Source organism: Carassius carassius, chromosome 33, assembly GCF_963082965.1.
Source record: "Carassius carassius chromosome 33, fCarCar2.1, whole genome shotgun sequence".
NCBI classification, from domain to species: domain Eukaryota; kingdom Metazoa; phylum Chordata; class Actinopteri; order Cypriniformes; family Cyprinidae; genus Carassius; species Carassius carassius.
Genome location: NC_081787.1, coordinates 15,016,017 through 15,040,542, shown reverse-complemented (window position 1 = coordinate 15,040,542; position 24,526 = coordinate 15,016,017). Strand labels below are relative to the sequence as shown.

Genomic DNA, 24,526 nt, shown 5'->3' with positions numbered 1-24,526 from the left:
GTTCAGCGCATGATCCTATCAACATGTTATTTATTTATTTATTTATTTATTTATTTATCATTTGATGTTTGTTTGTTTGTTTGGTACCTGTGGTTCATGTTTCGTTGTTCTTTAATAAAAACAAAGAATAATCAGATCTAACATGGGTTTGCTTGTCTTTTTTTTCAATGCTATGCTGTCAAGTTTTTCCAATGCTAAACTGTCTGGTATAAAAGTAAAAAATAAAAATTGGAAGACATACTGTATAAATATATCAGCAGAATTTTAAACATGCAGAGCATGTTCTCTTGACACATAAATATGTGTTTTCTTATTTAAGATATAAAAATGGTTAATATTCTTATTAATCTTGCTGTATCAAATAGTACGTTTTACAGTGAATAATATGCAGTTTGAGATGAAAGTGCTTTAATAAAACTAGTATTTCCTCTCACTGTTTGCAACATTTTGTTCGGGTGAATGAACATGTATGTGAAGATGCATTGAAAAAGACATTTAAGGAATTAGGTCTACTATTTTGTTACTGGCTGAAATATTCATCAGAAATATGAAGTAGTGTCAACCCCAATTTCACCCATTTTAGAATTAAAATAGAAAACTTTTAAAAATTTAAAAAATAAACATAAAAATTTAAACAAAAGAGGAAAAAAAGAAGAAGATTTGTTTAATGAATGTGTCCAAGTGTAAAGTCAGTTTATTTATTTTATTTAATTTAATTTGCATTTATATTGTTTTGTGCTAATACTATATATGTTGTAACTTCCCAATACAAATGTTGGGGGTATGTAGGTCTACGCTTTGTTTTAGATTTGTGAAGATTTTTTCTTTTTTTTAGTTAAAATATCCATTTATTAATTGTGCTTTCGGGTTGTGCTTTATTACAGGACTGATGGCCTAATCATATCAGAACTGTCGGGGACACGGGTTTGAATCAAGCCTGAATCATTTCCCGACCTCATTCCCCCTTTCCCCCATTTTTGTGTCTGCCTCTACTGTCCTATCCAAAATCAAGGCCAAAAAAAAAAGTAAACAGGTGAGGTGAGTGATTAGGTAAGTATGATTTTAGCCTTCCAATATAAATTTATTAATTGTAGTTTCTGTTTATGCTTTATTACAAGACTAATGCCTAAAACATATCAGAGCTGTTGGCTGAAGTGGACTCAGTTAAATATAATTTTAGCATTCTAATTAAAATATAAATTTCTTAACTGTAGTTTCTGTTTGTGCTTTATTATAGGACTGATGGCCTAATCATATCAGAGCTGACAGGGACTTGATCCTGGCCTGGGACATTTCCTTACACCATTCTTTCCTCCAATTTTATTGTCTGTCTCTGCTGTCTTATCCTATGCCACTTCAATCATTTAGAATATAATTTAAATATATACACATATTTAACGAATTATAGCTTTGTAAATGGGAATAAAATTAATTTTCCTAATTTTTTTTCTCCCTCTGGTCAATTCATCTTTTTTCCTGGATACTGGATGCATAATGATGCAAACAGACTAATGGGAATATCTCCTGATGATCAGCTCTGCTGTTCCAGACTGGACAATTGACCTTGCCTTGTTTCTTCTGTTAAACTCTCAAAGTCTTGTTCGTGTTCTATTTTGAAATTATTAATTTTAGACTACTACCTATCTCTGTACTCAATGTTAATGTTTTGTCAGTCTTTTTTTTTTCTTTTTCTGTTTGACTTCTATGACTTACTTCTAATCTGCATCATTACTATGCTAGTTTTTGGTCAGAATAGTCTAGAATATTAGTCTCATGTTGTGGCTAAAATATTTCAGACAGATGTGTGGTTTCACTGCTTATATATATATATATTTGCCACTTGTGCCTTTTGTAATCTTACTTTCAAACATGTATTTCCCCTCAGTAATGATTTCTCAAAAGGATGTTTTTGCTAGGCTGGTTATGAAATCAAAGTTCAGAAACAGTTCAGGATCGTACCTTGGTATGACTTAAGGTTTATTAAGAGACATGCCTAAAACAAGATTTTTGACATTGGAAGTGTGGCTAAAGAATTAAAAATGCCACAAATTCACCATGATGCCTTAAGTCTAATGCTGAGCTACTTAATTTTTCCAGTATGTTGTGGTTTCTTTTATTTTGAATATTTATGAGTTAATATATAATATTTAATTTTATAGGCCACAACAATACAGTACCTTTGGCAGCATTATGATTTTGTTAAAACATCTGTGCTTTTAAAGTGGCATATAACAAAAAACAAAAACACATCTCAATACAGTTTAAAGAAAGCTTTATTGTCAAAGGAAGATGTTGTCTGCTGTAAGTATAAGTGCTGTGTGTTAAGACTTAATTGACTATTAGCATTATGCTCCCAACAGCTTTTCTTCATGTAGAGCTGGAACAGAATCCGCCACCTTCTACCAGATCATAAATCTATATTCTTTATCCGAAGGTAGTGCTGTTCCAAGCCACATTGGCAGCATCCATATCAACAAAGTTTATATAAATCCTGTAAAATATACAAAAAGGCTTTACTAAATAAGTGCATTTGACATACAACACAACAAACAACCCATAACATGAAAGGTATATCTAAATGTAACATGCATGCATGCACATTAAAAACTAAAATTCATTTGATATTTACATTTTTTGCACAACATACTGGTAAATGCTAAAGGCAGCCAGCTGTAATACACTGATTTACCTGTCAGGTGAAATGCCAAGGTGTTTGTTGAGCAAGCCCATAAGAAGTTTGGAGTATTGTTTATTTTGGGCGCCCCCGATCTTTCCAATGCTGGTGAGAGAGCAGAGCGCGCACGGATCTCCTTTGCCCCCGAAAATCATCATCTGATCCGGGATGATGTGTATGGCGATGTACTGTCATACAGCAATACAAAGACAGACACACAAGGGTTAATAGTTAATGACGCAGTTATTTTGAACAGGATCTTTTCAAAGAAACAGATCAGAAAAATTTCATTCAAGAATCCGAGTCGTTCCGAGAGGCCCTCAAGTCTAAATTTTCACAACAAAAGTTATTTTAATATCGTGTAATGAGTTAGAATATTTTTTAATGAGTCGATACGTACGTCAAACGGTGGATCTAACGCAGTCACGTAATTGCGTCAGGACGTTAAGCAATCACTGAATCATCTTTTGAACTGGGTCGTCGAAACATTTGTTTGAAAACATGATTCACTGAAATGAGAATGATTTTCCATCACCAGTTAAGCTTAATTCGACAAATAATTAAGATTAATTAAGTCCAACGCGACTTAAGCCAAGTTACAGTTAAGAGGATAACTGTAGAGTGGACTCTCTCATTTCATGTCGACTAATATAAAAAAGTCATACGATTTGTAGGAAATAAGTAACATGCAGTCTACCCACCTGCACGGGTTTGCCCATCACTTTGGCGAGCTCCTGCGTGGCCTCCGACAGCAGCTCAGCAGGAACATCGTCCTTTGCAACATTTGTGTTCACCACGAACATAGGCATGACTGCAACGGCGAGACAGCACTTGGTCTACTGCAAAATAGTGCAAGGTGGACGGATCAAACACCTTCGTGAATGACTCCAGATGTGAGCCCTGGGTTGAATAAGCTAACCTAACCGCGATGCCAGTACTTCTTCTAGGCTACCGTAAAACACCATATGACCCAAATAAATATTTAGCAGTGCAGACCCGTTACACACCACGGTTGCTCGGCCGGCGCATGCAGCCCTAGAAGTCCATGATGATGCAGAAGCATGGTGCACAACTGAAGACAGTTACATTACCCGGAATTGCATTTGTCTAATAAAAAATAAAATAAAATAAAATAAAAAACATATGCATTTTTTATTGTTGTTTATATAAAAAAAGCTTTTTTATATACAAGTTGTATTATTATTATTATTATTATTATTATTATTATTATGCAATAAAGTACAATATTGATATAATAAACAATATTATACACTAATATAAATAACATCCAAGAGAAAGGTGAAAAAAAAATTAGACTGTAATAAGCTTGTAGAAATAAGACTATAAAAATTCCAGTGGAATGAAGAACAACAGAATGGGCCAGACAGTCTATTTGACATTGTTAAGAGCCATCAAAGGCACTGCTGAAACGTTTACTTTAACAACAACAACAGCATTAAAAATAATAGCAATTATTATTATAAACTTATATTACAATAGTCACCAAATTCTTCACAAGCAAAATATCATAACTAACAAAACAAGATTAAAATGAACTCCACTTTATAATGATAAGAAAAGATAAAATGATTACACATAAAATGCATTTAAAAAACAATATAATAATAATAATAATAATAATAAAGGCCAACATAATAATACAAGAAAAATAATTTGCTAGCTGCAAAAAAAAAAAAAAAAAAAAAAAAAACATTTTTAGCTTTCTTTAAAAAAAAAAATAAAATAAAAATTTAGCAAGCTTGCCTAATTCCCATGGTAATGGTAAAACAAAAACTACATCTTAATAACATAAAATATTTATATATCTTGCAAAACGTTGGTTTTCTTCAAAATTCATTTAGTGGATATGTATTTTGCCTCTGTAATAGTTCACGGCATTTAGGAACAAAGTAGCTTGTTTTTCTTATTTTTTCAACAGGATATTCTTGTTTTATTTTGTACGCATCCACGAACAGGAATTAGATGCCAAAGCTAACCAGCCAAACCTTTTATTGGTTTACTTTTTCGGGTAATTACGGTAGCACTGCGCGTGCGCAAAACGCGACATCCGGAAATAATATTGTAGGCGAGAATTAAAACCTCTTGAGTTGAGAGGGGTGGTCTTGACTCGGCGAAACTGTGCAGCTGATAGCGCACAAACGCTCGTAAATCATGAACACGGATCTCTTTTTTTGACCTTCGACTATATTTAGGCCGTCATCTGGAGTGGAATTTCATCTTTTGAGGATTTGATTGGTGTGGTTGCGAGCTCAAAGATAGAGCAGATAGAGAAACAGGGTCCATTCCACTGGCTGTGCGCAAAGTTGGGTTACTTCGGATGACTGCCGTTGCCACAGTTGATGTCAGATTGTTATTACGCGCATTTAAATTAACTGTTGTCATTGTAAAGCAGATGCTTAAAAACATGACGTATAACTGGTGTTGATATATGGCGTAAAATAGTTTTGTTGGATGTAACTTTATTTGTGCGACTGAAAACTAGTAAAACCATGGCAGAATCGGTCAAGACGTTTCAAGTGCACCTGACTGCTGTCATGGACAGTTTGGTTCGCGCATCCGTGTGCGAGATCACCAAACTCTTCCAGGACACGGTGAACGACTACCTGGTGGAAATCTCGCTGAACAAAAAAGAGAACGAAGCGTTGAAATTGAGACTGAGGCTGACTGAGAATAAGCTGAGAAACGAACGCAAATATGGCATGGGCTGGGCGGCCAGTCGGCGCGCGGCTGGTCTTCTTGGCGCAGACGACACCGTGCGTAAAGCGCGCAGAACGGATCTCCAAAGTAAGCGCACTGGCCAACTCGCGCTCATTGTGTGATGCTGTTGTTTTATCGTGCATTTTTCGAGCCTTTATAGTGGGAAACCATAATGGCGACCTGCTCCTCAGTTCTCAGGTTTCTTTCTCCTTCCTCTCCTCTTCTTTTGCATTCCTCCCTCCCCCTCCTGTTCTCCTCTTTCCTCCCTCCCATCTTTCTCTCTCAGGAAGCAGGCAGAGGAAGGAGTGGAGTGATGATGCGTGGGAGGAGGGGACTGGAGGAGTGAGAGATGAGAGGAGGGACGTGTTCCGTGTCCATCAGTCAACTGGAGGAGGTGGGGAGGAGGAGGACGAGAGGATATGCGTCTCTGGGGAGAGGAAGGAGGTGGCTAGCATTAAAGAGGAGGTGAGTAGCCAATCAGATGTGAGGAAGCAGCTGCAGGGAGCAGAGGGGAAAGAGCAGATGCAAGAAGGCTACGGACAGAAGAAGGATCTGAACAGAAACCCCCCTTTCTGCAAATTCAAACCGATTTGAAAGTTTAGCTGAAAGTCGATATTGCAAGTGTAAAACTGCACCAAATATTACAACCCATGAATTATAGTAATTGTAATTCACTTTTTTATCGTCTTTCCCTCTATTTTCTTTCCCTCTATGTTATTTAAAGTGATTGTTCACCCAAAAATGGAAATTCTGTCTACTCGCCCTCAAGTTGTCCAAAACCTGTATGACTTTCTTTCTGCTGCTGAACACAGAAGATGATTTTGTGATGAATGTAGGTAACCAAACATTTGCTGGTAGCCATTGACTTCTGTAGTAGGGATAAAAATACTATGGAAGTCAATAGCTACTGTCAACTGTTTGGTTACCTATATTCTACAAAAAAATCTCATACTGTCACTCTGAAATAGACTATGCGCTGACTTTCTGAAAAGACCTACATGAATTGAGGCGCACAAACAAGGATCACAAAACCCAGACGGTCTTTAAGTGGAAGCCTGACAGTTAAAGTCCATATCTGATTTTATTGTTGTTTGTATTGTCATGTTACAGTATTTTACTTAATAAAAAATATATTTATTTTTGTCATTTTATATGCTCTGTTGGTAGGTGGGGTAGCATCACCTGGGGGGATATTTTTTGAGGACAGAATGACGACATAATTTATATTTTTGGTTGAACTATCCCTTTAAGAGGTCCTATTCCCAAAAGTATGCGTGAGCTTGACTACTAATAATAAGACTACATTTAGATTTTAACATCTGTATGGTGATCAGATCACAAGTGGACAGTGTTATTTACCAGTGTAAACAAGGTCAATGGATTTTATCATTTAGCTGCTCAAATCACAAGTCAGAATCACATATGATCACATCACTAAAGGACCACCAACTTACCTGTCAATACAAAATAAAACACCTTTATTGCACTAAAACAAGTTTAAATGTTAAAATAACAGCACATAAGTAACATAAGATCACTATCACATCAGCTCTGTCTGAAATGTTTATAATCTGTTTTAAAAGAAATGTTTTATTGTCAGCAAAGTGAATTTATTTCACACCTTATGTTCTTGTTCTTTCTGCTTCTGTGGGATGATGGATAAAGGTGGAAGGCTACAGATCAGACTCCTTGAGGCTGTTGCAAGAGGCTCTACAGATGAACCAAAGTGAAACCAGCCCTTCCTCCCCCAGTCCCACCCACGGTGAGCACTGCAATGCTTTGTTTGGGAAAACGGCTAATCATTTCTTTGTGATTGTGAGCATGAACGGGTAAAGGAACACAGTTCTGCCATTATCTACTCACCTTTGTGTTGTTGTTGTTGTTTTCAGGAAACACGAGGAGAAATTTTGAAAAATGTACACATTTTTTCATACATCAACAGTATATTGGGCCCATGACTGTTAAGTTCCAAAAGACTAGTTTTACGCAAAAGGAATAGTTCACACAAAAATGAAGCTTCTGTCATCATTTACTCACCATCACATCATTCCAAACCTGTATGACTTTGTTTTCTTCTGTGGAACATGTAAAAAGACATTGTGAAGAATATTGGTAACCAAACAGTTCTGAATACCATTCAATTCCATTTAATTTTTTGTCCATACATTAGAAGTCAGTGGGAACACCGATACATAAAAAACATTTTAAAAAAATTCATAAAAATCTCTTCAATGTTCGGCAGTAGAAAAATGCAACAGGTTTGGAAGGTTGAGTAAATTACGACAGAATTGTTATTTTAGGATGGACTGTCCGTTTAGTGACTTTTTTTATTTTATTTTGCATACAAAGCCATTGTATTGATACATTTAAGGTTTTTCAAATGTGCATATGTTTTTTGGAGCTTGACAGTGGTGGCTACTATGAACTGCTGGTGTATAAATAAGAACAGTGTAAATATAGCTATGCCATCACACTCAAATATTTTATTTTCAAATATTTTCAGGTAGAAAACTAATAATATTTCATTTTATTCATGTTTACTATATTTCTGAAGAAATAAATGCAGTATTAGAGATCATAAGAGACTTCTTTGAAAAGCATTCCTAGATTTTTAATTCTGAGGTTAAATTTTGTCCTTAACATGCTTATGTCTGATATATCTCACATCTGTCTTCAGGTGAAATGGGCCCTGCTTCTGCTGGCCCTGAATCTGCTGCTGCTGAAGTGTGGGAGGAGCAGCCGGCCTTGTCAGAGGCACCAGTGACCGGTGGAGATGAGTTCAGCAGACTGGAGACGGCCCTCAAGGCAGAGCGCGAACGCGAGGAGGCGGAGTCTGGCCTGGGTAGCCTGTCTCAGGAGATGTGTGGATCCGAAGGTGTGGCGTTCATCGGACTTGACGGTTTATGTAGCTCTCAGCAGGCAATGTCGTCCTCGTCACGTAGAGCAGACCCTGCTGAACTACAATTCCCATCAGCCCCTGCCAACAAAGAGGAAGTGGAGGCAGGAGGAGAGAGTGGGGACATGCTGCATTTCTGTGCACGGTGTGGCAGCGGCTTCAATTCCACGTCTGACCTCATGAAGCACACGTGCCCTGTGGCCGAGGAGCATCCCTATCAGTGCTCCGTGTGCGGGAGAGCGTTTGGCCATGCCTGGAGCCTTAAGAGCCATGAATGCATCCAGGCGGGAGAGCAGCTGCACCACTGTGAACTCTGCGGCAAACGCTTTACACACTCGCGGTCCCTCGAGCGTCATCAGCTGGTTCACACAGGTGAGCGGCCCCACAGGTGCCCGCAGTGCGGCCGCAGCTTCAGTCGTCTCGGCAACCTGGAGAGGCACCAGCGCATCCACACGGGTGAAAGACCGTATGAGTGTGGGACATGTGGGAAACGTTTCAGTCGAGTGGAATATCTAAAACGGCATCAGCACACCCACATTAGCGATGTTATGATGAAACTCCCACCTCTGCGAAACTCTCACCACTGTACTCAATGCAACCAAACATTCAGTGACACTGAGCAGTTCAAGCAGCATCAATGTCCGTACAACACATAATGTTATTCAGCATTCTTTAGAATCTATAAGACCTTAACTAGCAATCCACAGCACTCTGAAGACCTCGTTCTTCATAATTCTCTTCCTTTTTTTGTATCTTCTATGAGCATTTTATCACATGCTTCTACCTTTAATGACCCAAAAACATGATTTCATCACTGACTTGCACCCAAAACCTCAAAGCACAGCACATTTAACCTAGTACAATGAAATTAAGTGAAATTTCCTGTTTATTGTTATTATTTGAAAACGGTCTACTCATTATTCACAGTGCATATATATATATATATATATATATATATATAGCAACATAATATGCACCTCAGTTTCAATTCCAACAGCCTATAAACCCAGATAACTCTATTTTTATGTAAGATTTCTTTTAACAAGCTGTGATTTTTTTTTTTTTTTTGTGAACAAAGACATTTATAGAAGCTTGTTGCTTCTTATTAATAACGAATAGAATGATTATTCATGCATTCCTCATATTTTTGTTCCTCTTATAGGGCCTATGTGTTGTTTTTACTCAGATCAGAAGTGAAATATTTGTTGTGATGATAATAGCTTTTAGGTCTTGTATCTGAAAGGTTTTTTTTGTTTTGGTTTTAATATCTTTTTTTTCCACTTATTCTTGTTGTTTTCTATTTACTCAACAATTTCATACTGTATTGAAGAATGTGGGAAATGTTAATAAATCATGTATATACTGCTATAGCTTGTCTTTATAATTTGTATGTTTATTTGTTTGTTTATTAGAAACTGAGGCTTAAAATTACATGAATTTCTGGTAATTATCATAATATGGACTTTTAATTTGGAATACAGTTCTGAACAAAACTGTACGGAGCAAGTAGAAAGCTATGCATGTAGAGATAATGGAGTAGATGCAATAAGAATAAATGAAATTAAATACATACCGCTACTCTCACAGATAAAATATGAAAGGCGTTTGTAAATGATTATTTTATGTTAGTGGATTTTATGTTGTTAATTAGCTCTACCTATACTTTATAAAAACGAAGTATTGACGGCTCATTCCAGTGAATCGGTTGAACAGGTCTCTCTGGGTCTGCGTTTCCTAAAAGGCATGAACGATTTAATTCACTTAATCATTAATGTATTGAATCAATGCGAGCAGTTCACGCGGCAACCCGTTTTGAAACGATTCCTTGTAACGAATACTTCTAATTTGAATGAATTCCTATAAAAATAGCAATAATATAAATAAACACAAAATAAACAGATAAGTAGGCCAATCTAATACAAAATGTTTTTTTTTTATCTTATACTGAGATCATATATTCAAGTCATTTTAAAAAAGAAAACAGAGTTTACAGTTTGAAAATTGTCATTTGTGAATGTAAAATCAGCTCAGGAATATAATTTAAAACAGATTTATTTTGTGGGATCTAAAGGGTTAATACTTAATCCCTGACGTCAGACTCCAGAAGACGTCGCTGTGGTCGTGTAGGATCTCTTCTGCCGGTCTAATTTCACGTTGGGAAGGTTTGGATTATATTTACATAATTTATTTTTATTTTGTTTATTTATATGTGTAACGTTATACGTGTAGGCGAAGGAATGAACTGTGCTTCAGCGGGAACTGTAATGGGCAGTGTGTTGGTTTGTTTACCTCATCAGCTGTGTGTCAGCTAACGGCAGCAAGCAGCATTTTTTACGATAAAATGTGAAACTATTTTGCACTTTATTCTGCGTACTTTGACTTAGCCCATCCACAAAATGACGTAATACTTTCATATTACACAAGCTATACAACCACAGTGTACTGTAACTGTTACACTGCGCATGCTATGTAGTCTGTTATGTAGCGCCTAGCATTGCAGCATCAATAAAAAGACTCCACATTATAAGTTTATGACTGAAAGCCTCTTTGCAAACTCCCGGTCTGTGTTTGTTGTTTCCACCAGGCCTTGGGCTCATCCTGAAGTGTGTTCGCACGAGACGCAGCCCTGCATTTCAAAACAGAAGAAGAGTATTTCGCCATGAATTCTGAGATGGATGGTGAGACACTGGGTGGATTCAGCACGAGGATTCATCTTTAGTTTCTTTGCTTTATAGTGCAGCACACAGCAGTAGAGTTTCAGGATATTTTTATTTAATTATTAAATATTATTATTCAATTAATTTATTATTCAAAATGAATTAAGACAGTTGTTAATAAACAAGTATAGATTGATTAACAAATGCATTAACATACTATAACATTTGGAAAAAAACAAAAACTATACTGTATTGTAATGTATATCATTAAATTGTAAAGAATGTCTCCTAAATTTTCATCTAACAAATATCAATTATACAACATACACAAACAATATATGTGCATACTGTACATATTTATACACATACTTACAATCTACAAATGCATACAAAAATATAAAGGCACACATACATACATATCTACATAGTTCATATGTAAACTCTATATAAATACTTTAATTATAAATTGTATGTATCCTTTATATTAGAATATGTCATATTATGTTTTGTAATTTAGCTAATAACTCAAAACATTTTCTATCAAATAATGTTTAAAATATCTTTAAAATGCATATGAATTCAAATCTTAAATATCCTCGAATTTAATAATATATACCTTTCCAGCTAAAATAATACTTTGATAAGGATGTTGTTGATCACCCCCAAATTATTTTATTTGAATTCCAAGGTTATTTAATGCCAAGTATAGCTAACCATTTTGCTATGTTCGATCAAAAGGAAATACCAAAAAAATTCAATGTCTTCGTCCTCTTCCTTTTACAACTTTATTCATTTCATTCTTTTTTTATTAATAAGTGTTAAGGAACTTTCTAGTGACTCCCAAGTTTGCAAAGCATGTAATTCTGAATTCATCTTCCAGGTGACATAGAAAATCAGGTGGAGTTGGAGGAGAAGACCAGACTTATAAACCAGGTCCTTGAGTTGCAGAATACTCTTGAGGGTAAGTAACCAGCCCTGAATGGTTTGTCACATAGTATTACCTAATGCTGGGTTCTTTCATCTTTTTTATATTGTATAGCAAGCATTAAGTTCTGTCTTTCTCTTTCTTGTTTTGGTAGATCTCTCAGCTCGGGTGGATGCAGTAAAAGAAGAAAATCTGAAGTTAAAATCAGAGAATCAGGTTCTTGGGCAGTACATTGAGAATCTCATGTCGGCATCTAGCGTGTTTCAGACCACTGACTCCAAGAGCAAACGGAAGTAAGAGAGCATCCCTCTCCCAGAATCCCTCGTGTAGACGGCAGCCCCACGCAGATAAACCCTTACCACATCAGCTCATTTAAAGTTCCCATAGCATTCATTTGATCCTTATGCCACTAACATGGTAAATGTTTACATTCATCAGTATTTACGTTCGTTTACAATTCATCTTATTACATATTAAAATCATTTTATAAAGAAGTTAAGATTTTATATGTGTTATTTTGTAGTTGTTTTTTATGTTCAGACAGGTTATGATTATTTTATTTGTAATATTTTACTTTGTTTTTGTCTCGCTAAACAAATTGATAATGGTTTAAAAATGTAATATGTATTTTGTACTTCATTTCATACGTTTGCGTTGTAGATGAGGGTACAGCTGTGATGATGTGACAGTTGCTCTCTCCCGCTGAGCTGTTTGTCTGGATCAGTACTGATTGTACTCAAGTTGAGAGAAAACATTACTGGTCATTCTAATCAGGGAAAGAAATTTAGATCCTTTTCTTGGTGCTATCAACAGAAGGGAGTTCTCTGGCATGCATCACATCTGTGCCTCTGAATATATTAATGTATTTGTTGTGTTTGTATGTGTTGAATCTTACCATTGCGTGGCATTGCAAATGCCTGTTTTAATTAAAACAAATATAATTTGCTGTGCTGTGAGTGAGTCCTTCTGTTTAGGATTTTTAGGCCCCTGCGGTGGTTTGGTTCTCAGTCAGTCACCTCACTTCATCTGGGATTCAAGTCTACACATATTAGTCTTTGGTAGCCACCTGCTCTCATCAGAGGAGTGAGGAACTGAGTCTCATAGGGTAGCATTGCCTTCGTCTCCTCCACCCTCGCTTCAGATTGTGAATCTGCAACTGAATGTGTGTCTCCCTTTTTCACAGGGTTACCAAAGTTGTTCGGAAGGACAAATCAACTAGTGTTTAAATATGCATCAACCAGTACGTTGGAGTAAGCAAACCTAAGATTAAAGCTGAAATGTGTACATTTGTTATGTTTTTTTTTTCTTAGTCTAACTTGATTAATTTGCAAGTTGATGCTCTTAAAAAATGTGAGCATTATAGTGCAATCAAGTCTTATACAGTAGCCCTGGGTGGACATATCTGTTTGTTTAACCAATGGAAGATGGAAAGATACAATTTTTCTAAATAATTAAAATCAATTTTGCAATTTTACTTGGTGTTGCCAGTAATGAAGAAATAAAAAAAAAAAGATTATGACATGAGCAGAAAAGAACACAATGATGCCGTGACAGTTGAAACAGTTGGTATTGCTGCCATTTACTGTCAAAAAATATTTTAAATAATTCTGTATGATATAAAACATGGTCAAATCCTGCTTGTGTGGTCCCTATTTTGCAACACTAAACAATAAATAGAGTAATTTATACAAATCAATAAATCAAACAAAACCTTCACGGGCCACAATAAACAAATAATAATGTAAACAGGTTTTTCACTCAGCTGTCATTCAGAATTTCATTGCACCTCAAGATAGTACACATACAAGCACAGAGAGGTTCACTTCCAGACCAGCAGAATGCGCTGTTGTCCACAGCAGGAGGTATTACATGTTACCATGCAGATCAAATTTCTCCTTTCTCAACAGCTCAAACTTTAATAAAGATCTGTCAAAGAAAGAGATGTGACTTTTAAGCAGACCTTAGATACTGTGTCACAGCTGCAAACATGGCTATTGAAAACTATCAGTGGGTAACAGGAAGCACAGACTTCCTCAAAAAGGCCTTTTCTATTATAACCAAACAAAATAGAAAGAGCTTACAGGTAAAGTTACATAGAAATATCAATACAATGGTGACTGATAGTGACTAAAATGGGGAACACTGTGAGATACTCAAATACTGTGAATGCATTTACAAGAATTTTGCAAAACATATTAAAATTAGATATCTCTAATTATGCTCGGCTCTTTCATTTTTAAGAATTGTTGGGTTGATCTCCCAACTAAAAAAAAAAAAGGACAACTTCAAATTCTGTTGTAGGGGAAATCTTGAATATAGATGAATTGAATATATGTTCAAATTAACTATTGACATTTTGCACTGTTACTATTAATGATTTTTATAATACAAACTGTTAAATTAACAGATTAAATTAACAAAAAGATAATTTAGCATATACACTTTAGACTCTCTCTTCAAGCGTTAATTCAAGTTGCTGTGTTTATGTGAAGACAAGAAATGAAAGAACACAAAGAAATCTGTTGAAACTGAAAACTAACATCAAAATCAATCATCAAATGGTTAATAAAATAAAAGATTAAAGTTTTCTGAAAGAAAGGACAAATAAATAAATAAAAAAAACATAAGAGAATAACAACAAATGACGAATGCTACTCTAGCTTAGCATTATGTTGTATTGAAGGACCCAATAACCCCCCTAACAAGTCCAAAGAGTGCTTTCCTGCTCTTGTTTGTCATACAGATGCCTTATAACCTCTTCCTTACTTTCATTTGATTTAACTGTAAGAGTGAAACACCTCACATACCACTTTCCTTTCTGTATTTCCCCGGAGAGTCTTTTTATTTATTTATTTTTTTTAATTCTTAACTGCATTTCTGTGTGTTATGTATTACTCATGCCAGTACGGCTTTCTCAGAATTTAATGATGGTTAGGTAAGGCCTGTTTCTAAGGGTCATTTCTAGATGGTATGAATGTGGTTCACCTCACTGAGAAGGACCCAGACATCAGAATCAGAGTGAACCAGGAGTCGCATGGCCGCTGTTTCTCCTAACGCTCCATCCACTTCTCCCTCAGCCACTCCGTTCTTGAAGGAACCTAAGAAAACAGACATTTATGACATATCCCATCACAAAATAAAGAGAAACCACCTGACCTCTTTCAATCAACAGATTGCATGAGAGGTGCCACGTTTTGATGCTGGTTGGATGTGGATGCTCACATGCTTTCTGGCATGCTCACATACATTTGCATAACCACGTTTGATCTCACATTCCTTATTGTGCTTTATCCAAATATTTGAAAACAATCTAATGTGTATATTACAGACATGGACATGCATACTTGCTCATGGTTTCTGATCAGATAGAGTCTGAGAATGTTTTAGGAGTCTTTGATAAATATAAAGCATTTATTTGTCACTTTTGATCAATTCAATGCATTCTTGCTGAATAATAAAAAAAAAAAAACTTTCTAAAAACCTTTGAACAGTATTGCACACTTTGAAAGTTCTTTATTCATTTAAACATGAAAAAAGTAATGACTTGAGTTTCAGTGAGGGAGAACCACAATGATTTAGCAAATGAGAGAAACATTAGAACAATTTAAATTGAGTCGCAAGTCTTTGTGTCTCAGTTCAATAAGAAAATGAAAGCACACACACACGTCAGCTAACCTTCAGTTCAAGTATGCTGTCACAGTTTCACTACACTCTGTGCTCTTCAATAGTGGAAAATAAGCCAAATCAAAAACTGGTTATGAAACTGAACATCACAAAAATCATTTTAAATGAAAAAAAAAAAGTTCTTTATTAGTACAGGTTTTTGATACCCCCCCCCCCCCCCCCCCCCTTAATAACTACAGACCTCGCATGCCGAGTCTGGAGTTCCCTGTAATTATCATGATTATCATCACAGCTAGCTTTACAATACCTCTTATGTAAATATTTTAATCTTACAAATGAGTGACAGAAAAGGAAAGAAAAGAAGAAACAGGAAATCGAATATGGTTGAGTACCTATCTGAACAAAATCATCAGATGAGGGTTTACAGCAGGCTAATTCTCCTCTCGTCACCCTCTCTTTCACAGATTTCTGTAATACACAGACATACCTGTTAACACTTCATACTTCAATGCAAATGAAAAAAAAAGTCATATCAGGAAGTATTTTCAAAAATCCTTGTCTAACAGGTTTAAAGTAAAGCTTAAACTCAAACACAGACAGACTCAAACTCATTTGTTTTTGGGTGTGAGTTTTCAGTTGTCTTAGAGAAATGTTTACATGGCTCGCAAGCACAGGAGCAAGGCCCCATCACGACAAGCAAATGAATACAAACGTTCACTTAGAAAAAGGGTGTAGTCAAATACAAGCTATGACAATACCAATATACAGTATTTTACACAGACTGAAACCACCCATTTTCCGGGCAGCTTTGGATTTGTTAATTTCAAATTATTTAAGACGTTTATAGTACTCCAGGGATTTACAAAAAACGATTAAACAAAGAGTCACGAAGCAAACCCACCAACAACAAAAAAGTGGGCTTAAAAAAGACTGTTTATTATCTTTTGTGGGGGAATTAATTACAGACCCATAAATCATAACAAATGACATAATCAAATAAAAAATGTCAACACAATATAAAATTATTGGGACAAGTAGGGAGACTCTGGTTTACAATGTTTCATAGCAGAGGGTGGTTACTCACTGCTGAGCACTTTTTATTCTGATTTGTTGTGATTCTCTGATTGGTGGAGCCTTCTCTTCAGGTTTTATGGGTAGTGTAGTCATTCACCTGGAATTTAGCTGTTAATAGTGTTTTTTCTTTTTCTTTTTTACTGATCCTTCAACAGAACCTCATGGTCTGTCCTGACAGGTTTACGGTTCAAATGTTTAGAGTCAGTAAGATTTTCTTTTGCGTGTGGAATTTTTTGTTCAAGGATTCGATAAATTCATCATAAGTGAGAGTAAACAAGCATATCTCGGTATCCACAAAAAGAATAATCAGCACAACTGTCATAAACACTGATAACAATATTATGTTATGAAATGTTTGAGCACCAAATCAGCATATTAGAAAGATTTCTGAAGGATCATGTGACACTGAAGACTGAAAATTCAGCTTTCCATCAAAGGAATAAATTACAGTTTATAATATATTAAAACAGTTTTTTTATGTAATAAATATTTCACACTATTTCTGTTTTAACTGTATTTTTGATCAAATAAATGCAGACTTGGTGAGCATTAAAGGCTTCTTTCTATCAAAAACAATGATTCAAACCTTTGAATGCTAGTGTACACAGATCTTTTTTGGCATGATACTGTACTTACATTAGTAGGGAGCACCTCCACTGTAGTGTTGTAAAACCTGTCACCATTTGTCTCAATATTGCCAGATCGAAAAAGGTACCTGGAAGTGAGTGGAATAAAAATATACAAATATTAATCAGCAAGTAGAAGTTTCACTGTCAGTCCATTTGTCTAAATTGTCTGGAGTCTAAATGTTTCTCATGGCATAGATGTTGACGATAATTTAACTTAAACTGTATAAAATTAATAAGGGGTTTTGTAAGTTATGTATGTAGCTTAAACAAACCATTGTTTCTATAGCATTAGTGAAATTTGTTTAGCAAGTCAAAGAGACAGTCTGGTGCGTAAAAAACAAACAAAAAAAAAGTCACTCTCTGTCAAGTGACAGATTCACCCATTACCCACAAGTTCATGAAGATAGTACTGAAAATGATAGTACTGATTTTCTTTACAAGACTTTCCCCAAATGTCAACTTAGTTTTCAGCTCATTGTCAGTATAGAATATCCTGCTCAGAGGAAATGAAACAGAAGCCATTGGTTCATATTCTTTCAGCAGGGCAAACTCACTTTAATATAAGAGTGCACAGACAGACAGCAGGGTTCATTTACATTGCCACTGGGTTTTTACTTCTACTGATATATCCACGTTAAGAGATATTTACAATAAGCCATGGCTGCTGAAAGACAGACTCCCCTAAACATACTGACCCATATCAAGTTTTCTTTCACAGATAAAGGGATAGTTTACCCCAAAATGTACCTGTACAACTTTCTTTCTTCTGCAGAACACAAAAGATTTTGAACAACACTGGCCTTCACTGAATTTCATTGTATGAAGAAAAAAAAATGGCAATGATTTTCAAAATATCATTTTTTGCAAGAAAAAACTAAACAAAACAAACAAACAAAAAGACAGTTTTGGACTACACAAGGGTAAGTTAATGAAATAATTTTCTATTTCTCGTCACATGCAAACTTGATATAGGAACTGGAACTTTAGCAAGATTGCCTGTTCCCGTGTACACATTATATACTCATCATCAAATGAATGACCTGCACGGGTGTCTCACCCTTTGACAGCTTGGGGTGTGCTGAAAGTAATGAGGATGTAATCTCCTCTTTTGGGTGTGAGGCCCCAGAAGAAGTCCACTCCATTGTAAGCTCGCTCCAGAGTGTGAGACAGATATTTCTCCAGACTGCTCCTGAGTTCTGCTGGTGGGTTATTGTGACCTTTGAACAGCACCTGATTCCCAAAGTCTTTAACCTGTGCATCACATAAAATCACAGACATACAGAAAAGTGCTGTTCCGAAACCTAGTGAGCGGACATGCAGCATCCTAGCTGTAATAGAACTTAATAAGGGAGTGATTTGGAACACTCTACATAGGCATCATGAGAAGAGACCTTTCACTTCGGTTGGTCTGGCATTTGATTTGGTGACAAGATCCTGACACTCATATGTTGTATTGTCCTCTCTTGTCCTTGAACATGCGAGTTCAGGGATTTTTCTCTGAGTCCTGCATACTCTTGTGTAGGTATTGTATTTGGGGCTTGGTGTCTGGACTCCATATACTTTGGTTTCGATCCTAGGATCCTGACAGTCAGGCTCCGGGCACTATCTTGTATCATGTTGTCACCTGTTTCCTATAGACTAAAGTAGACGGCTTATGTTTATGTTAATTTGCTGCGTGCTCTTCTGTCTTGACATTGTGTCTGGTGGTTTTTGTGTTATTTTTTTTATTTTATTTTTTATTAATAAAGACCTTTTTAGTACATCTGGGATGTTCTGTGTTTTGGTTCTGTCGCAATTTCTGAGAAAACCATGCTCGCTTGTAATTATTATAATTTTTTTTGGACACATTTGGAACTTTGTATTTCTGCACTTTTAATGGAAATGTTTCTTTAAAGGTGAAGTGTGTAATTTCCTTTGAAGTTAAAATTCCTTCCCAGTTTATTTTTCAGAGAAAACAACATTACCCATTGGTTGGGCGATGTTCCAAAATAGATAACAAAATAAAATGATAAAATAATAAAAAGCAATTCCGATTGGTGCCAGTAGAACACTAGAATTAACACACTTCACCTTTAAGATGAATTGCATGAGTTGTGTTATTTCAAATTTGTAAGTCATTATGGAAATACAATATGCTAATATAAATAATGTAAATGCCCTCTTTGCAATGTAGATGAGCTGTTGTCTACCCCTACAGACTTATAGAACTATTTTACTACAAATGCTTCTTGCATTATAATATTATAGTTTTATTAATATTTTGAATAAGTTTTCTTTTTTTATATTTTCCATTTTCAATTTTTAGTTTTAAGTTTGTTGTGCATTTTGGTCATTTCTTCTTATTATTTTTTTATATTTATTTTTTTATGAATGTTTATTTTAGTTTTAATTTTGACTTGGCAACTACTTGAAATGAATTTTTTTTAAACTACCTGACATTTATTTATTTATTATTTTTATTCCAGTTCATATTTTTTTTTCATGTTACATTGCTTTTATGGTTTCAGTTTTAGTTTTCATTAAAAAAAAACTAAACCTTAGCATACATATATGTGAAAATCTTCATACAAGGAAGAGAAAGTTTGAATTACCTTTAGGTTTTGAATTTTACCGGGGAGTGAGGAATGCAAACCAACATGCTGAAACAGGGAGGGTTTGTAAGTTTTCTTCAGTCGGGCCTTCTCATTATCGCAGTGTTTCTAAGTGAAATGAATTATAACAATAAACAATGAAATGTCTTACACCAATCTCACAAATAAATAAATAAATAAACAATCAAACAAAAATAAGTGCATATTATATTCAAACTTACTGAGTCTTTCTCAGGATTACACACTTTAACCCACAGGATGTGATCGAGCAGCCAATCGATTGGCTTCTCTTTGTGAAACATCAGGAAGAACTCCACAATCATTGGTAGATCTGATGTGCGGAAAAGCTTCCCTAGAATATGAAAAATTTGTGATTTACTTAATTTCATGCTAGGACACAAATAGTATCATAGATCTGGTCATAGTAAACAGTATTTATGGGAGCTGTGAGACACTGACGATGTTCCTTGAAATCTGATGCTACTGTAAGAAAACCTTTAAATAATCAAGAAGATCTGAACTGAATTATTTTTAATTCAAATATGCAAATAAACAAATCCTTACAGAAAGTGTGTTTGAGTTTTAACAAAGAGGGCTCATATCATATAAGGACCATACATTTGGATTCACAACTGAGACTGCGCAACTAACAACTATTTATCAATGAACTACTGGTCCAGCTGTACAAATAACAAAACGGCAAACATATGAAACAACTGATCAAACAGAAATCGTGAGGATAGAAAGACAGGACATCAATGAACAGAGAGGACAAGGCACTGACCAATGAATCCCAGCTGGGAAAACTCCAGGAAAAGCCACTCCTCTGAAAGCACATGCGCTATATGTTTTTTCATGGACTCAAAGAATCCTTGTTTTGCTACAATATCATCCTCAAGCTGAAACACATGCACAGACTCAGACTGATAAAGGCAATGGAACATAGAGCTAACAATGAGCTGCATGACAGTGGCTTTGGTATTACCTGGACATAGTATGTGCCCTTAGACTGTGCATACAACATAAGGAAACTGTAGTCAAGGTTCTGCTTGGTCCTCCACCTATAATCAGTAAAACAGGTTTCACAATTAAGACACCAGAACAGCGCTCTCTTCCACCCTCAATATCCATAGCTGAAGTGCCCTTGAGCAAGGCACTGAACCTGCTCCTCGGGCGCTGGAGCAAATAGCTGCCCACTGCTCCGGGTGTGTGTTCACTGTGTGTGTTCCTATTCACTGCTGTGTGTGTGCACTTGCATGGGTTAAATGCAGAGCACCAATTCCGAGTATGGGTTAGCATACTTGGCAAATGTCACAACTTTTTTTTTCATATTTGCACAATAGGTGAATCGCTAACCTGACACGCTCCTTGGGATCTCCAAAAGTTTCCTTCAGGTTACTTAAGTCTGGGTAATAGTGAGGAGATGGAGAGATCACCTCTATCACTCCAGAACTGACAGCATCTGGGAGACTCCACAGAGTGAAATACACAGTTACTTGCACTGCCAGCTTAAAGAAACATGGAAACATCTCTTATGAAGCTGATGTGTAATTAAAAAAAACACTCACTTGGTCTGTACACTCTGGACAACAGCTTTCACAAATCTGGCATTTGTCTAAGAGAAGAATGAAAATACATATCAAGAAATAACAAAGTGCACTACCGTTCAAAAGTATGGGATCAGTAAGATTAATTTTTTTATAAATATTTTTTTTTCAGCAAGGATCCATTAAATTGATCACAAGTGACAGTAAAGGTATTTATGATGTTACAAAAATGTTACAAAAGATAATTGCTGTACTTTCTATTCATCAAAATATGTATTGAAATTTCCACAAAATTATTAAGCAGCACAAATAATTCTTGGGCAACAAAATCAGCATAGATCATGTGACACTGAAGACTGCAGTAATATCTGCTGAAAATTCAGCTTTGCCATCACAGGAAATACATTAACACATTAACAAATCGTAATGATTCCCAACTTTTGATCGGTAGTGTATATTGTAAACAACTTCTGCACACTGCTCCAAGATCAGTAAAAAGAAGAACATTTATGCATATCGTGAAACATTTTTAGCTCCAGCTAATTGTATTAAATGAGCCCACAAATTCACATTAGTTCAGATCAACCACAGTAAAGACTTTTGTAAACAAAACTTTTCTTTGTATACAAGTCCAGTCCTCACGTACCACTGCTCTGCATATTTTGCATGTCTCTCTTATTTAACACACCAGAGCTCCATGCTTGAACTCTCTTCCAATAAACAGGATCCCTACACAGTGTCCACTGAAGTTAACTTCGGAACATTCATTCACCGATTTGTGCACTGCCTGCAGTGTCTTCACAAACATACGAAACTTAGAGAAGTGACATAATATACCTCTGTAAATAGACACAATTTAAATTCATGTCTCGCACACTTTAATGTCCGGTCCCTTCGGACTACTGACGGACTATCCTGTGAAGTACACTTTGCAGGGCACTTACGGTCAAATAGAACACATTTCTGAAGTGATAACAAAAACATACAAAATGTACAAAGCAGTGGCACGTGGGGACTGGACTGGAAAACTCATAACATAAAGTGGCTTCATAGGAATGAATTGATATAACACCATAAAGTTTAATGCAACCTTACCAGAGGAACAAAACTGATAAAGCCAGGAGAGATATAAGAGAACAAAGAGCACAAGTAAAAGGTTACCTCGGCAATAAAGACTACAATGACAATATCTTTCCTCTCGGCAGTTGATAGGTCAAATAGGAGAGACTGGAGTGTGTTCACTAGATAACTCTGTTTCTGCCTGTGCACGGTGGGCACCCCTAACACCAGAGACACTGTGTAAACAGTTAAAACTGTGTGTCAGCTTGTCTTCCTATGGTGAGACTGCATTACAGTGATTATGTATGCGTAAAACTATTAGAAACGATAAAGCTGACAAAGTAAAAGAAACACTATGAAAGCATGGGTTCAAAAATAAATAAAACATCATAATACAACTTAGATTAGCAGGAAAATTAAAAGTGCTCATGTTTAAGTGAAGGGGTTTTAGGGGCTAATTAGGGTTTCAAATAAAATGTTGCAACTGTGATGCTTTGCTGCTTGAATGATACTCAGCAGGCAATTTAACAAAACATGGCTGGCAGTGTAACAGCAGAGATGCATGAAAGAAAAGAGCAACATTTATTATGCAAAAAGAAGGCCAGAATGTAGTATGCAAATATTACAATGATATCTTTGCTTGTGGTTACATTTTATAGATGGGAAATTGAGATCTTAGCTTCTTATGTAAAGCCACAGTTGGTCTTTTTTCCCTTAATAGAAGTTTAAAACATTAAGATGTTGATATTACCTATGCCAAGTATGTTTAAATCAAATTAAATTGCTACATTGCAAGCATTGTAACAATAAAAAATAGCAAAAATTGATCATGGGAACAGACCTCCAGTGCGTCGCTGCCCCAGGTGAACGATGGGTTTCAGACTGTCCTCATGCTCCTTCAGGTGAGGCAAGTAGATGTAGGCATTAGGCTGTGAAGGCAACAAGTGTCGAAGGACCCTCTCTTCTAATATAGCTAAAAATGCGGATAAAATACTGCATAACTGTATAGACACAAATATTACAGCAAGAAATGTTCTTGGACTCACCTGAGGAGTTGCTGATTGTGCGATTCAATGTAGCAATGCTGCGGTTTTGAAGTTGACCAAGCACTTTAGACAGTTCTTTTGATAAGACCTCCCCTTGTTTTTCTGCCCGCAGTAACCTCTCATAGACCGAATGTAGCTGAAATGGCAAGTTATCTGAAACACAGAAGTCATCTCATGATGTGAATTAAAAAAGATGTTTCGGGTTGAAAACAAGTTCATTAAACTTTATTAACAAGTTATATCAATCATCATGTTTAATTGCTGCCTATAGAAACTCAAAGCTGATTCATTTGGCTTTTTGCTAACTACAATTCTTCCCAACACAAGCTACCCCATATAACTTTAAGGAAGCGTTTAGTGTTTCAGGAAGTTTTGTACTGGTGAATATATGCTGCTATGCACGGTATACATTTATCTCTGTTGATGAGCTGCAAAAGTTCCTTTTTGCCTCGATGCACTTTGTTATTTGGCATATGATTTCATCTAATTCCTACACTGAAGCACAGGGCTTGTCAAAAAGTTTACTTATTATATTAAATTAAATTTGAGATATCAAATTGCAATTTTTGAGCACTTTGTTTTATTAAAAACTGCTCAAATTTCAAAACCAGAAATCACCTTTTTAACATGTTATCCATCTTTTGTATTATTGACATCATTTAATTTAATCAAAATGTAATTATGTCTCACATGAAAGAAACTTAAGTTCCTGCGATACCAGTTTGTCTGGCATACAGCAGTCTAGACAGCCACATTGACAACTGAAAAAAAAAAAAAAAACTTAATTTCTAAAAACAAAAATCTAAATTACGGCTTCTTTAGCATTGATATACAACTCCTTCAAGTCTAAAATGTCAGTTACAGAAATTGTCAAACAAACAAAACAAGAAAATTGTTGATAAATGCATATTCCGAATAACCAATCGGAATAGCTATTTTTGAGGCAGTCTTCACAGGATGATCATGCTCACCTGACTTTGATGTGTGCCAGGAGGTTAACAACATCAACGCATATAAAAAACAGGCGACAAAGAAAAGTTTTCCATACAAGGACCTCATCTCATTACACGAAAAACCAGAATACAA

General features: G+C 35.7%; 4 protein-coding genes across 4 annotated transcripts; 2 read left to right on the top strand and 2 right to left on the bottom strand.

Annotated features, from left to right (window-relative positions):
• Nucleotides 1–2,255: 2,255 nt before the first annotated feature.
• Nucleotides 2,256–3,677, bottom strand: LOC132113814 (macrophage migration inhibitory factor-like). Its single transcript, XM_059521833.1, has 3 exons — nucleotides 3,376–3,677; nucleotides 2,690–2,862; nucleotides 2,256–2,491 (listed from the first exon to the last, which is right to left on the bottom strand). The coding sequence occupies exons 1-3, from the start codon at nucleotides 3,481–3,483 to the stop codon at nucleotides 2,425–2,427; spliced, it is 348 nt and encodes a 115-aa protein (XP_059377816.1). The 5' UTR covers nucleotides 3,484–3,677; the 3' UTR covers nucleotides 2,256–2,424.
• Nucleotides 3,678–4,776: 1,099 nt separating this feature from the next.
• LOC132113807 (zinc finger protein 696-like) lies at nucleotides 4,777–9,208 on the top strand. Its single transcript, XM_059521825.1, has 4 exons — nucleotides 4,777–5,479; nucleotides 5,679–5,857; nucleotides 7,058–7,154; nucleotides 8,070–9,208. Exons 1-4 carry the CDS (start codon nucleotides 5,185–5,187, stop codon nucleotides 8,942–8,944), a joined length of 1,446 nt encoding a protein of 481 aa, XP_059377808.1. The 5' UTR covers nucleotides 4,777–5,184; the 3' UTR covers nucleotides 8,945–9,208.
• Nucleotides 9,209–10,344: 1,136 nt separating this feature from the next.
• scocb (short coiled-coil protein b) lies at nucleotides 10,345–12,816 on the top strand. Its single transcript, XM_059521834.1, has 4 exons — nucleotides 10,345–10,450; nucleotides 10,863–10,966; nucleotides 11,826–11,906; nucleotides 12,025–12,816. The coding sequence occupies exons 2-4, from the start codon at nucleotides 10,948–10,950 to the stop codon at nucleotides 12,165–12,167; spliced, it is 243 nt and encodes an 80-aa protein (XP_059377817.1). The 5' UTR covers nucleotides 10,345–10,450; nucleotides 10,863–10,947; the 3' UTR covers nucleotides 12,168–12,816.
• An 854-nt stretch (nucleotides 12,817–13,670) lies between these two features.
• Nucleotides 13,671–24,508, bottom strand: LOC132113806 (alpha-1,3-mannosyl-glycoprotein 4-beta-N-acetylglucosaminyltransferase B-like). The gene is made up of 15 exons (XM_059521824.1): nucleotides 24,412–24,508; nucleotides 23,441–23,593; nucleotides 23,236–23,367; nucleotides 22,497–22,630; nucleotides 21,357–21,403; nucleotides 21,145–21,258; nucleotides 20,774–20,849; nucleotides 20,573–20,687; nucleotides 20,010–20,140; nucleotides 19,789–19,896; nucleotides 18,255–18,448; nucleotides 17,205–17,283; nucleotides 15,887–15,962; nucleotides 14,856–14,968; nucleotides 13,671–13,796 (listed from the first exon to the last, which is right to left on the bottom strand). The coding sequence occupies exons 1-15, from the start codon at nucleotides 24,497–24,499 to the stop codon at nucleotides 13,779–13,781; spliced, it is 1,578 nt and encodes a 525-aa protein (XP_059377807.1). The 5' UTR covers nucleotides 24,500–24,508; the 3' UTR covers nucleotides 13,671–13,778.
• Between the last annotated feature and the right edge of the window lie 18 nt (nucleotides 24,509–24,526).